The sequence below is a fragment of the Oncorhynchus kisutch genome, linkage group LG27 (genome assembly GCF_002021735.2).
Source record: "Oncorhynchus kisutch isolate 150728-3 linkage group LG27, Okis_V2, whole genome shotgun sequence".
Classification (NCBI taxonomy): Eukaryota; Metazoa; Chordata; class Actinopteri; order Salmoniformes; family Salmonidae; genus Oncorhynchus; species Oncorhynchus kisutch.
The window spans coordinates 32,069,616-32,085,342 of NC_034200.2; the positions used below are offsets into that span (position 1 = coordinate 32,069,616).

General features: G+C 41.6%; 1 protein-coding gene across 4 annotated transcripts in view; it reads left to right on the top strand.

Annotated features, from left to right (window-relative positions):
• LOC109871592 (CMP-N-acetylneuraminate-beta-1,4-galactoside alpha-2,3-sialyltransferase) overlaps positions 1–15,727 on the top strand; it is an 82,085-nt gene that overhangs the window by 16,639 nt on the left and 49,719 nt on the right. For 3 of the 4 annotated variants that reach the window (XM_020462494.2, XM_020462497.2, XM_031806492.1), the window contains exon 2: positions 5,056–5,204. In XM_020462494.2, coding sequence (XP_020318083.1) covers positions 5,096–5,204 — 109 coding nt within the window. In that variant the 5' untranslated portion in view covers positions 5,056–5,095. Of the gene's footprint in view, positions 1–4,358; positions 4,864–5,055; positions 5,205–15,727 lie in introns of those variants that run through there. The other variant, XM_020462496.2, reaches the window with a different exon arrangement.

A 15,727-nucleotide genomic window follows, 5' to 3' on the forward strand; every position in this document is an offset into this window, starting at 1 on the left:
CACGCAGAACAGTTGAAACTGGAGCAGCAGCACGGCCAGGTGGACTGGGGACAGTAAGGAGTCATCATTCCAGGTAGTCCTGATGCATGGTCCTAGGGCTCAGGTCCTCTGAGAGTGAGAAAGAAAGAGAATTAGAGCGAGCATACCTAAATTCACACAGGACACCGGATAAGACAGGAGAAGTACTCCAGATATAACAAACTGACCCTAGCCCCCCGACACAAACTACTGCAGCATAAATACTGGAGGCTGAGACAGGAGGGGTCAGGAGACACTGTGGCCCCATCCGATGATAGCCTCGGACAGGGCCAAACAGGAAGGATATAACTTTGCCAAAGCACAGCCCCCACACCACTAGAGGGATATCTTCAGAGCTTCCTGAGACAAGGCCGAGTATAGCCCACAAAGATCTCCGCCACGGCACAACCCAAGGGGGGGCGCCAACCCAGACAGGAAGATCACATCAGTGACTCAACCCACTCAAGTGACGCACCCCTCCTAGGGACGGCATGAAAGAGCACCAGTATGCCAGTGACTCAGCCCCTGTAATAGGGTTAGAGCCAGAGAATCCCATTGGAAAGAGGGGAACCGGCCAGGAAGAGACAGCAAGTGCGGTTCGTTGCTCCAGTGCCTTTCTGTTCACCTTCACACTCCTGGGCCAGACTACACTCAATTATATGACCCACTGAAGAGATGAGTCTTCAGTAAAGACTTAAAGGTTGAGACCGAGTTTGCGTCTCTCACATGGGTAGGCAGACCATTCCATAAAAATGGAGCTCTATAGGAGAAAGCCCTGCCTCCAGCTGTTTGCTTAGAAATTCTAGGGACAATTACGTACGTGTAGGTATGTACGGCAGGACCAAATCAGAGAGATGGGTAGGAGCAAGCCCATGTAATGCTTTGTAGGTTAGCAGTAAAAAATCTTGAAATCAGCCCTTGCCTTGACAGGAAGCCAGTGTAGGGAGGCTAGCACTGGAGTAATATGATCAAATTTTTAGGTTCTAGTCAGAATTCTAGCAGCCATATTTAACACGAACTGAAGTTTATTTAGTGCTTTACCCGGGTAGCCGGAAAGTAGAGCATTGCAGTAGTCTAACCTAGAAGTAACGAAAGCATGGATAGATTTTTCTGCATCATTTTTGGACAAAGTGTCAGATTTTTGCAATGTTAAGTAAATGGAAAAAAGCTGTCCTTGAAACAGTCTTGATATGTTCGTCAAAAGAGAGATCAGGGTCCAGAGTAAGGCCGAGGTCCTTCAGTTTTATTTGAGACTACTGTACAACCATTAAGATTAATTGTCAGATTCAACAGAAGATCTCTTTTTCTTGGGACTTAGAAAAAGCATCTCTGTTTTGTCCGAGTTTAAAAGTAGAAAGTTTACAGCCATCCACTTCCTTATGTCTGAAACACAGGCTTCTAGAGAGGGCGATTTTGGGGCTTCACCCTGTTTCATTGAAATGTACAGCTGTGTGTCATCCGCATAGCAGTGAAAGTTAACATTATGTTTTCGAATGACATCCCCAAGAGGTAAAATTATATAGTGAAAACAATAGTGGTCCTAAAACGGAACCTTGAGGAACACCGAAATTTACAGTTGTGTTGTCAGAGGACAAGCCATTCAGAGACAAACTGATATCTTTCCGACAGATAAGATCTAAACCAGGCCAGAACCTGTCCGTGTAGACCAATTTGGGTTTCCAATCTCTCCAAAAGAATGTGGTGATCGACAGTATCAAAAGCAGCACTAAGGTCTAGGAGCACGAGGACGGATGCAGAACCTCGGTCTGATGCCATTAAAAGGTAATTTACCACCTTCACAAGTGCCGTCTCAGTGCTATGATGGGGTCTAAAACCAGACTGAAGCATTTCGTATACATTGTTTGTCTTCAGGAACAGCCTTTTCTAAAATTTGAGAGGAATGGAATGTTTTTAAAAAAATTTTAAAAATGTTTTCTGGTTCAAGGTTTGGCTTTTTCAAGAGAGGCTTTATTACTGCTACTTTTAGTGAGCTTGGTACACATCCGGTGGATAGAGAGCCGTTTAATATGTTCAACATAGGAGGGCCAAGCACAGGAAGCCGCTCTTTCAGTAGTTTAGTTGGAATAGGGTCCAGTATGCAGCTTGAAGGTTTAGAGGCCATGATTATTTTCATCATTGTGTCAAGAGATATATATATATATAGTACTAAAACACTTGTGTCTCTCTTGATCCTAGGTCCGGGCAGAGTTGTACAGACTCAGGACAACTGAGCTTTGAAGGAATACGCAGATTTAAAGAGGAGTCCGTAATTTGCTTTCTAATAATCATGATCTTTTCCTCAAAGAAGTTAATGAATTTATTACTGCTGAAGTGAAAGCCATCCTCACTTGGGGAATGCTGCTTTTTAGTTAGCTTTGCGACAGTATCAAAAATACATTTAGGATTGTTCTTATTTTCCTCAATTAAGTTGGAAAAGTAGGATGATCGAGGGCTCTTCGATACTGCACGGTACTGTCTTTCCAAGCTAGTCAGAAGACTTCCAGTTTGCTGTGGTGCCATTTCCGTTCCAATTTTCTGGAAGCTTGCTTTAGAGCTCGGGTATGTTCTGTATACCAGGGAGCTAGTTTCTTATGAGATGTTTTTAGGGGTGCAACTGCATCTAGGGTATTGCGCAAGGTTAAATTGAGTTTCCTCAGTTAGGTGGTTAACTGATTTTTGTCCTCTGACGTCCTTGGGTAGGCAGAGGGAGTATGGAAGGGCATTCAGGAATCTTTGTCTGTGAATTTATAGCACGACTTTTGATGCTCATTGGTTGGGGTCTGAGCAGATTATTTGTTGCAATTGCAAACGTAATAAAATGGTGGTCCGATAGTCCAGGATTATGAGGAAAAACATTAAGATCCACAACATTTATTCCATGGGACAAAACTAGGTCCAGCGTAAGACTGTGACAGTGAGTGGGTCCAGAGACATGTTGGACAAAACCCACTGAGTCGATGATGGCTCCGAAAGCCTTTTGGAGTGAGTCTATGGACTTTTCCATGTGAATATTATCTGCTATGACTACAAGGTCCAATAGGAACTCAATGAGAAACGCTGTATATGGCCCAGGAGGCCTGTAAACAGTAGCTATAAAAGGTGATTGAGTAGGCTGCATAGATTTCATGACTAGAAGCTCAAAAGACAAAAAAAAAAAAAAAAAAAAAAGTTTTCGTAAGTTGACATTTGCTATCGTAAATGTTAGCAACACCTCCACCTTTGCGGGATGCACGGCGGATATGGTCACTAGTGTAACCAGGAGGCGAGGCCTCATTTAACACAGTAGATTCATCAGGCTTAAGCCATGTTTCAGTCAGGCCAATCACATCAAGATTATGATCAGTGATTAGTTCATTGACTTACACTGCCTTTGAAGTAAGGGGATTTAACATTAAGTAGCCCTATTTTGAGATGTATCACAATCTCTTTCAATAATGACAGGAATGGAGGAGGTCTTTATCCTAGTGAGATTGCTTAGGCGAACACCGCCATGTTTAGTTTTGCCCAACCCAGGTCAAGGCACAGACACCGTCTCAATATAGTATTTATAGGACTATTTCTCTCTATACCATTTGTATTTCATATACCTTTGACTATTGCATGTTCTTATAGGCACTTTAGTATTGCCAGCCTAATCTCGGGAGTTGATGGGCTTGAAGTCATAAACAGCGCTGTGCTTCAAGCATTTGCTAAGAGCTGCTCGCAAACGCAGTAAAGTGCTGTTTGAATGAATGCTTATGAGTCTGCTGCTGCTGCCTACCACCGCTCAGTCAGACTGCTCTATCAAATCCTAGACTTAATTATAAGAAACCCACAGATTCGAGCCTTTGGTCATTAATACGGTCAAATCTGGAGAACTATAATTTTGAAAAAAATGTACTTTTCTTTCAGTGAAATACGGAACCAACCCTAAGTCTAAATATTGCTGTTACATTGCACAACCTATGTTATGTCATAATTATGTTAAATTCTGGCAAATTAATTACGGCCTTTTTTAGGAAGAAACACAGTTCGCAGCGAGCCTGGCGCCCCAAACTGTTGCATATACCCTGACTCTGCTTGCACTGAATGGAAGAGAAGTAACATCATTTCCCTAGTTAATATTGCCTGCTAACATGCATTTATTTTAACTAAATATGCATGTAAAAAAAAAAAAAAACTTCTGTGTATTGATTTTAAGAAAGGCATTTATGTTTATGATTAGGTATATTTGTGCAATGAATGTGCTTTTTTCGCAAATGTGCTTTTGTTAAATCATCAACCTTTTGGAAAAGTTGATGTAGGCTGTGATTCGATGATAAATTAACAGGCACCACATTGATTATATGCAATGCAGGACAAGCTAGTTAACCTAGTAATATCAACCATGTGTAGTTTGTTTTTTATGAGGTAAGTTTAATGCTAGCTAGCAACTTACCTTGGCTCATTGCAGCTATAAGGTCCTTTTGACGCTGCACCCAGTGTAACAGGTGGTCAGTTTGCCACGCAGTTTCCTCATGGATTGCAATGTAATCGGCGTCCAAAAAGGCCTTTTACTGATTATGAAAACTTGAAATCGACCATTCCGATTTAATCGGTCGACCTCTAGTGGGCACCAATGGTTGGGAAGGCCAGTTTGATCATATTACCTCAGTTATGGAGAGTTTATAAAATATAAACACGTCTGTGGCTCAGCCTAGTTGGATGTTTGCTCAGCAGGAAACGTTTTGTTGACTAATTTCAACAATTGCAGTTAAGCAGCTGACAGGCAGTGTGTGCCACCTTCTACAACATACTGGCTTCTCATCTTCTCCCTCCCTTCATGAGCACTGAGTAATGGAAAGCTGGAACTAATAACTTGGTTTGGTGAGCCACCTTATTGTGTAATCACCTCATTGGGTAAGCTAGTCTTCGATCAGTTGTCATTTAAAGAGAGTAGATTGGGAAAAGTTTAACAGCCTAAGCCATTTCTTACAGCCAGACAGCCTATTTGCACACATTACTGACTCCTCATTTCTCTTGTACTTTCACTTCTCTGCATCTCCTGTATCCTTGTAGGTGATGTGCTGCATGGTGCCATGTGAATGACAGAACCACAATGAAGTCGTCACACAAGCTGCTGTTCGTCCTGTGCCCCATGCTGGTCCTGGGCTTCATCTACTACTCCTCTGGGAAGCTACACCTACACGTATGGGGCCAGAAGCCACGTAAGTTACACTAGACAGCCTACGACTCTCTCCACTCATCCATCCATTTGTCTATGTTAGAGAGGAGACCGACCAGCAATCTATCTATATACTTTTCAGCCTGTTGATTTACTCCTGTCTTTCTGTGTCTGTCTCTGCTTGTCAGTCAAGATCTGTTTTATTTTTAATACAAATTAATACAAAAATGAAAAGCTGAAATGTCTTGAGTCAATTCAATGCCTTTGTTATGGCAAGCCTAAATAAGTTCAGGAGAAAACATTTGCTTAACAAGTCACATTGGGGAAGGCTTAGGTTTCATAGTTGCTACCCATTGGTCAGAAACTGGTTGAATCGATGTTGTTTCCACATCATTTCAACCGAAGTATTCAATGTGATGATGTGGAAAACTGATTGGATTTTTTAAGTCTTCAACCTCAGGGAATTTTGTCTCTTTCACCAAACTTTTAACCTAAATCCAATGACATGGTGACATTTCTTGTTGATTTCACATAGCATTCAACTCAACCAAATGTAAATCAAAACTAGACATTGTACTGTCTGTGCCCAGTGGGTAGTGTTGCTACAAGGACTGTGATTGGCTATGTTACTATGGCATATCAGCACACAAACTGTAAGGAAGATTTTCAAACAAAGAATTAAGGAAATTAAACAATGTTTTTTCCCCTGTAACTGAAGATGAGTTCTTAGGTTCTTATCTTTGCTGGAAATCAAGATGACGAAGTCTTACACTTCCTGTTCAGAGACCACAATGTTGCAATGTTTCTCATGATGTTCAATGATCAGTACACAAGGTGCCTTCTGAAAGTATTCACACCCCTTGACTTTTTCCATATTTTGTTGTTACAACCTGATATAATTAAGATTATGTCACTGACCTAAACACAATACCGCATCATGTGAAAGTGGAATTATATTTTTTACAAATGTATAAAAAATTAAAATCTGAAATGTCTTGAGTCAAGTATTCAACTCCTTTGGTATGGCACACCTAAATAAGTTCAGGGGACAAAATGTGCTTAACAAGTTTCATTAACTCAATCTTTGTGCAATATTATATAATGTCTGAATGACTACCTCATTTTTGTACCCCACAAATACAATGATCTGTAATGTCCCTCAGTCGAGCAGTGAATTTCAAACAGATTCAACCACAAAGACCAGGGAGGTTTTCCAATGCCTCACAAAAAAGAGCACCTATTGGGAGATGGTTAAAAACACATTGAATATCTTATTGAGCATGGTGAAGTTATTAATTACACTTTGGATGGTGTAGTAATACACCCAGTCACTACAACGATACAGGTGTCCTTAAAAGTTCAGTTGCTGTAGAGGAATGAAACCGCTCAGGGATTTCACCATGAGGCCAATGGGGACTTTAAAACAGTGTTTAATGACTGTGATAGGAGGAAACGGAGGATGGATCAACAACATTGTAGTTACTCTGCCATACTAACCTAATTGACAGAGGGAAAATAAGGCACTAAAGTAAAACTCCAAAACATTTAGCAGAAAAATGAACTTTGTTCAGAGTGCAAGGCGTTATGTTTGGGGCAAACTCAACAATGCTGAGTACTACCCTTTGTATTTTCAAGCCTAGTGGTGGTTGCATCATGTTATGGGTATGCGTGTCATCGGCAAGGACTAGGGAGTTTTTTTAAAGATAAAAAGAAACGGAACAAAGCTGAGCACAGGCAAACTTACTTAATTCTGCATTATACCAGAGACTAGGAGAGGAATTCACCTTTCAGCAGGACAATAACCAAATATACACTGGAGTGTCTTTCCAAGACCGCATTGAATGTTCCTGAATGGCCTACTTACAGTTTTGACTTCAATCAGCGTAAACATATATGGTAATAGTTGAAAATGGTTATCTAGCAGTAGTCAACAACCAACTTGACAGAGCTTGAATGGTTCTAAAAATAATTGTGGAAATATTGTACAATCCAAGCATGCAAGGCTTAGTCTTACCTAGAAAGACTCATAGCTGTAATCACTGCCAGAGGGGATTCTAACATTCACACTCAGGAGTGTGAATACTTATGTACATGAGATATTGCTGTATTTCATTTTCAATAAATGTGCATATTTTCACTTCATTTGAGGTATTGTGTGTGTGTGTGTGTGTGTGTGTGTGTGTGTGTAGATGGGTGAGTTTACATTTTGAACTACATTTCTGAAGGGTCTGCGCACATACAGTGGGGCAAAAAAGTATTTAGTCAGCCACCAATTGTGCAAGTTCTCCCACTTAAAAAAGATGAGAGGCCTGTAATTTTCATCATAGGTACACTTCAACTATAGACAGACAAAATTAGAAAATACATCAGAAAATCACATTGTAGGATTTTTAATGAATTTGTTTGAAAATTATGGTGGAAAATAAGTATTTGGTCACCTACAAACAAGCAAGATTTCTGGCTCTCACAGACCTGTAACTTCTTCTTTAAGAGGCTCCACTGTCCCCCACTCATTACCTGTATTAATGGCACCTGTTTGAACTTGTTATCAGTATAAAAGACATGTCCACAACCTCAAACAGTCACACTCCAAACTCCACTATGACCAAGACCAAAGAGCTGTCAAAGGACACCAGAAACAAAATTGTAGACCTGCACCAGGCTGGGAAGACTGAATCTGCAATAGGTAAGCAGCTTGGTTTGAAGAAATCAACTGTGGGAGCCATTATTAAGAAATGGAAGACATACCAGACCACTGATAATCTCCCTCGATCTGGGGCTCCACGCAAGATCTCACCCCGTGGGGTCAAAATAATCACAAGAACGGTGAGCAAAAATCCCAGAACCACACGGGGGGGCCTAGTGAATGACCTGCAGATAGCTGGGACCAAAGTAACAAAGCCTACCATCAGTAACACACTACGCCGCCAGGGACTCAAATCCTGCAGTGCCAGACGTGTCCCCCTGCTTAAGCCAGTACATGTCCAGGCCCGTCTGAAGTTTGCGAGAGCATTTGGATGATCCAGAAGAAGATTGGGAGAATGCCATATGGTCAGATGAAACCAAAATATAACTTTTTGGTAAAAACTCAACTCGTCGTGTTTTGAGGACAAAGAATGCTGAGTTCCATCCAAAGACCACCATACCTACTGTGAAGCATGGGGGTGGAAACATCATGCTTTGGGGCTGTTTTTCTGCAAAGGGACCAGGACAACTGATCCTTGTAAAGGAAAGAATGAATGGGGCCATGTATCGTGATATTTTGGTGAAAACCTCCTTCCATCAGCAAGGGCATTGAAGATGAAACGTGGCTGGGTCTTTCAGCATGACAATGATCCCAAACACACCGCCCGGGCAACGAAGGAGTGGCTTCGTAAGAAGCATTTCAAGGTCCTGGAGTGGCCTAGCCAGTCTCCAGATCTCAACCCCATAGAAAATCTTTGGAGGGAGTTGAAAGTCTGTTGCCCAGCAACAGCCCCAAAACATCACTGCTCTAGAGGAGTCCTGTATGGAGGAATGGGCCAAAATACCAGCAACCGTGTGTGAAAACCTTGTGAAGACTTACAGAAAACGTTTGACCTCTGTCATTGCCAACAAAGGGTATATAACAAAGTATTGAGAAACTTTTGTTATTGACCAAATACTTATTTTCCACCATAATTTGCAAATAAATTCATAAAAAATCCTACAATGTGATTTTCTGGATTTGATTTTCTCATTTTGTCTGTCATAGTTGAATTGTACCTATGATGAAAATTACAGGCCTCTCATCTTTTTAAGTGGGAGAACTTGCACAATTGGTGGCTGACTAAATACTTTTTTGCCCCACTGTATATAGATTCATGCTACACACACATCACAACTGCTGCTACCAGACTTATTATACTGCTCAATTTGTACACTGCCCCCATCCCCTCAATACACGTGTACATCTTGGACTATAAAGTGTTCCTTCCTTCCTGTTCCTAAAATATTTATTCTATTCTACTGAGACATTTACTTTATGTTCATATTATTTTATTTCTTATTGTTGCATTGTCGAAGGAACCTGCAAGTAAGGTTTCATGGACGATGTATACCATGCGTATCACATGCATACGACTAATAAAACTTGAATCTATATATGTGTGTATTGCCATTCCCTAGGTATCCGAAGCCAATTTCTCTCATCTATTTCCTGTAGTTGATGAGGACTAAAGTTCCAGCTGCAGGGTACCACTACAGGCTGAAGGCTGTGAGAGCCCTGTGGTCAGCTCTGTACCCGCCTGGCATGTTTTGGGTGTCTGTTGGTTCTGAATCAGGGATGGTAATGAAGAGGGCTACGTAATGGTGGAAAACCTGACTCTCCCAGGGCGTGGATGGTTGGGTGATGTTTCACTGTTGAGTAGTCACTGAAATGTACCTTTGTAACCAGCAGAGGGGGCTAAAATATTTCCCATAAACATTCCCTAGAACTTTTAGAACTGGCTGCCAGTAGGAAACACTGTAGATGCACTTTTCACAGGAAGTGTTTGAATTGAAGTTTGTGCTTTAGACTGGTTGCCTCTGATGAGTAACTTGTAGCCTGAGACATTGAAGGAAGCTTGAGAAGCTAAGAGGGACATTTTGGAACACCGGAGGGAGTTGAAATCCCACAGTGAGACTGGCATCTGAGAGGGGAGGCCAAGCTTCTTCTGCAGTATAAAGTAATGAACTTCTTTCAATTTATCAGAAGCTCCAGTTAAGGTGTCTTACTCCATTACATTCCCAGTAAGCATTGTAATTTGCATTACTCATGCCCCTTCAAAATAACTCATTTGACTATTTTTCATTTGGATCGAAGTTTGTCATTTTAATTATTCCAAAATTATTAATATGTCCTTTTGATTTATTCATAGATGATTCTGAAGTGACTGTTTCCAATTATATTTTTCAACACGAAGACCATAAACATTTAGTCCAGAAAAACCCTGGATTTGGGAGTTGTTGCTTTTTGCACACTGCTGCCAGATGTTAAGGTCCGGAGGTCTGTTTGTCCAAGAGGACAGGGAACATGTTGACGTCCCTTTTGTGTACTCTCCCCAACTTTATCTGTTATATCACTACAGAGGATCAAACCCAATAATCCCTGTTCTATACTTTTGAGGTATTCTACTCTGGGAGTCTTTTTTTAAATCACTGTTCAGCACATTGTGTTGTGTATGAGTTATGGTGAAAAGATACCCTTTTTCTAACTACTCTTATGTAAATATTTATCCCAACAGTGAATATGCTGTTAACTTGCTGACCACCAGTGAATTGACTTCATGTTCTACAATGTAAAGCACTAAACTGGTGTGTCACTAATGATCAACAGAGCAGCTAGGCCACAGGGCTGAGTCATGTTGGAACCCTGATAGGCTATTTCTTAGCATGTGGACATGGTCAACCTGGCAACTTGAACTTCAAACAAGTAGATATTGATGTTTTTATTCCCATTGCAGCAACTCCAGAGGATGTTTTGACACTTCTGAAGTTTCTGTGACAAGACCCCTTTGTGCATTGCCTTTACACTGTCAATATTTAGGGTCTCTGGTTTCCCCCTCTAATTTCAGGACTAGAGTAGTGAAGTTGGCCCATATAGTCTGGTTGTAGTGTCAAGAGACTGAACCCCTTCTCACAAATCGAAATGACCACTGACTATGGGAACTTATTCATCAAGATGGATTTGAGTGAGTGCTTCAGTCAGTCTGTCAGTTTGATATCAGAGCCTCTCGAGGCCTATACAGTGCCTTGCAAAAGTATTCAGAACCCATGGATTTCTTCACATTTTGTCTTACAAAGTGGGATTAGAATTGTAATTAGTTACTTAGGTGGTGGGCTGAAGACTGAAAATGTGAAGTTGATGTATCCCCTTCAAGGGAGGAGCTGATGATCATAATGTTTGTGTATATGACAGTAAAACATTCTTACTATGACTATATACATTTGTTGGCACCTTCAATTCTTGCACTTTTTTCTCATAAAAAGGATCATTCTTGGCCGCCCAGGCAAATTTGCTGAACTTCTAAACTTTTGGCTCCCGAGTGGGGCAGCAGTCTAAGGCACTGCATCTCAGTGCTGGAGGCATCACTACAGACCCTGGTTCGATTCCAGGCTGTATCACAACCAGCCGTGATTAGGAGTCCCATAGGGCGGAACAATTGGCCCAGCGTTGTTGGGGTTTGGCTGGGGTAGGCTGTCATTGTAAATAAAAATTTGTTCTTAAAGGACTTGCCTATTTTTAAATAAATATATAAAAAATTGGAACCAATCAGCAGCGTGCAATACGAATTGTCTTGATCATATGAATAGGGAACTCTGTAGACAATTTTTTTGAAAGCTAGCCAGATTGACATTACTACGGTTCTTTTGTGTTCTAAGTTGGTAGTCATTTTACAGCTTGCATTGACGGTATCATGTTTCTATAACTAAATAGACTACACAAGTCTTACCTGGTAGCAGTTTGTCGGACTGAGTTCTCTCTCTCGAGCTGTAATCACCAGCTGTCTACTACCTTAGATACGAATAATGTGATTGGCAGACATGATCAGCAGGGAGTGCCATGGATAGTACACAAGTTTAGCTTGGTTTACAGTTCAGTACTCTGCGGCATTCGCCTGTCCCAGCTAGCAAACATAAGTATTGCAATTTTATTTTTAAATATTTAAAAATTGGTGCAAGAATTGTCATTACCAACAAACAGAAATGTGTTCAGAATAAATATCTACACCTGCTCCTCCATCGACAGAGATAGATCATCTTGATAACTAAAGCAGATGGCTTGCTACGGCCCACCACCTAACTGTAAGTAGTCCTCCACCACAGACAAAATAATGTAATGACAGGAAACAGATTGAGGGTGTGATATGAAGTGAGAGAACATTTTCACACTTTTTTTGTATGATGTTGGTGTAGTTAGCATTGTAGAGGAGCTGTTGCTAGAGAGATGGAGAGGACCGCTCGACATGTTCTTCTCCCAGCCCTCAGCGCTGCTGCTTGCTACCTTGCTGCCTGCTACCCTCAGCACTGTCATGCAGGTGTGGGTGAAAGTGGACACCCTGTGCAGGGTTCTATGGATCAATAAGGGGTTTAGGTGGTGGACAGGCTTGGGATTTTAGGGGGAAGGCCATTTGCCCTTCTATAGGTATCCAACCTGCCAGGTCACCAAGGCCATCTGCTAGGTCACCAAGGCCTTTAACCAAAATAGTCAATTAAATTGATTTGAAAACTGAAAAAAATGTTGCCGGAGAGGAAGAAAACCGCTCAGGGATTTCACCATGAGGCCAATTTTAAAATGGTTACAGAGTTTAATGGCTGTGATAGACCGCTGCACCACTTAATACCCAAGGCACTTCATATGTAGTGACGCCTCTAGCACTGAGACACGGCCTGGATTCAAACCAGGGTATCACAATAAGCCGTGATTGGGAGTCCCATCGGGCGGCTCACAATTGGTCCGGGTTTGGCCGGGGTAGGAAATCATTGTAAATAAGAATTTGTTCTTAACTGACTTGCCTAGTTAAAGGTTAAATAATAAAATTATATTGAGGATGGATCAACATTGTAGTTACTCCACAATACTAACCTAGTTGAGTGAAAAGAAGGAAGTCTGTATAGAATACAAATATTCTGAAACATGCATCTTGTTGACAATAAGGAACTATAGTAAAACTGCAAAAGAATGTGCCAAAGAAATGAACTATGTCATGAAAACAAAGTGTTTGGGGCAAATCCAACACATCAAATCACTGAGTAGCACTTTTCATATTTTCAAGCGTCGTGGTAGTTGCATCATGTTATGGGTATGCTTGTCATCGGCAAGGCCTAGGGAGTTTCTTTAGGATACAAAGAAATGAAATAGAGCTATGCACTGGCAAAATCCGAGAGAACTTAGTTGCCTGCTTTCCAACAGGCGCTGTAGTCCCGTGTGGCTCAGTTGATAGAGCAAGGCGCTTGCAAAGCCAGTGTTGTTCGATTCCCACGGGGGACCAGTACAAAAGAGTATCACAATGTATGCACTCACTACTGTAAGATGCTTTTAATAAGAGTGTCTGGCTCTTTTTCTCCATTTTAGTCATTTAGCATTCACCTTTCTGAAGGACAATAAGCTAAAGCACAAGGCCAAATATACATTAAAGTTGCTTACCAAGATGATATAAAATTTTCCTGAGTGGCCTAGTTACAGTTTTGACTTAAATTGGCTTAAAAATCTATGGCAAGACTTAAAAATGGCTGTCTAACAATGATCAACAACCAACTTGACAGATCTTCATTGTAAAGGGTTTAAACACTGTTTCCCATGCTCGTTCAATGAACCCTAAACAATTAATGAACATGCACCTGTGGAATGGTCGTTAATACACTGACAGCTTACAGACGGTAGGCAATTAAGGTCACAGTAATGAAAACTTAGGACACTAAAGAGGCCTTTCTACTGACTCTGAAAAACACCAAAAGAAAGATGCCCAGGGTCCTTGCTCGTCTGCATGAACGTGTCTTAGACATGCTGCAAGGAGGCATGATGACTGCAGATGTGGCTAGGGCATTAAATTGCAATGTCCGTACTGTGAGACGCCTAACACCTGCACAGGAACGGTACATCTGAACATCACACCTGCGGGACAGGTACAGGATGGCAACAACAACTGGCCGAGTTACACCAGGAACACACAATCCCTCCATCAGTGCTCAGACTGTCCGCAATAGTCTGAGAGAGGCTGGACTGAGGGCTTGTAGGCCTGTTGTAAGGCAGGTCCTCACCAGACATCTCCTATCGGCACAAACCCACCGTCACTGGACCGGACAGGCCTGGCAAAAAGTGCTCTTCACTGACGAGTCGCGGTTTTGTCTCACCAGGGGTGATGGTCGGATTCGCGTTTATCGTCGACGGAATGAGCCTGTACTCTGGAGCGGGTTCGAGGTGGAGGGTCCTTCATGATCTGGGGCTGTGTGTCACAGCATCATCGGACTGAGCTTGTCATTGCAGGCAATCTCAACACTGTGCGTTAAAGGGAAGACCTCCTCCCTCATGTGGTACCCTTCCTGCAGGCTCATCCTGACATGACCCTCCAGCTTGAAAATGCCACCAGCCATACTGCTCGTTCTGTGCGTGATTTCCTGCAAGACAGGAATGTCAGTGTTCAGCCATGGCCAGCGACGAGCCCGGATCTCAATCCCATTGAGCACGTCTGGGACCTATTGGATCGGAGGGTGAGGGCTAGGGCCATTCCCCCCCAGAAATGTCTGGGAACTTGCAGGTGCTTGGTGGAAGAGTGCGGCAACGTCTCACAGCAAGAACAGGCAAATCTGGTGCAGTTCATGAGGAGGAGATGCACTGCAATACTTAATGCAGCTGGTTGCCACACCAGATACTGACTGTTACTTTTGATTTTGACCCCCCCCTCTTTGTTCAGGGACACATTATTCCATTTGTCTTAGACATAAACTGAACAAGTTCCATAGACGTGGCTCAGTTGTTGATTCTTATGTTCATAGAAATATTTACACATGTTAAGTTTGCTGAAAAGAAACGCAGTTGACAGTGAGGACTTTTCTTTTTTTGTTTTTATATATGTGTGTTTTCACTTTGTCATTATGGTTATTGTGTACACATGGGTGAGATTTAATTTTTTGAATTAAGATGGTAACACAACAAAATGTGGAATAAGTCAAGGGGTATGCATACTTCCTGAAAGCACTGTATATAGTCTAAACGGCAGTCATGTTTGACAGTGTGTGTGGTATGTATGTATGTATGTATGTATGTATGTATGTATGTGTGTGTGTGTGTGTGTGTGTGTGTGTGTGTGTGTGTGTGTGTGTGTGTGTGTGTGTGTGTGTGTATATATGTAGGATCAGTCATATTAATGTCTAACAGCTTGATTCTGTCATACTCGAGGCACTGTTCGCTCCGATAGGACAGAAAGTCCAGTGCCTGTTGCACACCACAACACCACCCACTGCAATCTGAGCGGAGGCAGTCAAGATTTGAAAACTTTTGAACCATAAACGTAATTTTTTAACCTGGACGTTTTTTGGAGGGTAATTTTATGAGGCATGTCTTACCGTGTTCCGACCATAGGAATGTTAAGGGGATTATTTCATAACCTCTTCCTCTTATGCCATTGAAACCAGTATTTCTCTCATGTTCTCAACTTTCTTTCCAATGACACAATCCCTGTCATTAACATCCCATGCTAGTTGTATAATTTACATCTTCCCTGTTTAAACACTTCCCAATGATATTTGAGTCTGTCATATTAACAACCATTGCTAGTTGTTTAAACACTTCTAAAGGATATTTGAATCACTGTCATATGAAACTGCTCGCATTTGTGCTTTGGAGAATGGTATTTTCCCTTTTATATTTTGAAACATTTGCACTTCTAGACTACTGCCATGTGATCATTGTTGCTCTTATTATGTTAAGAAAATAGTTAATCTATTCACATTTTAAGCTTAAAGTTCTGATCTGTTGCTTCAGCCTCATTGCTTTTAAAAGTTATTTTTGAAAGTGGTTGTATTAACTTGATCTCTGTTGTCCCACAACTGTCCCAGAGACAGTTT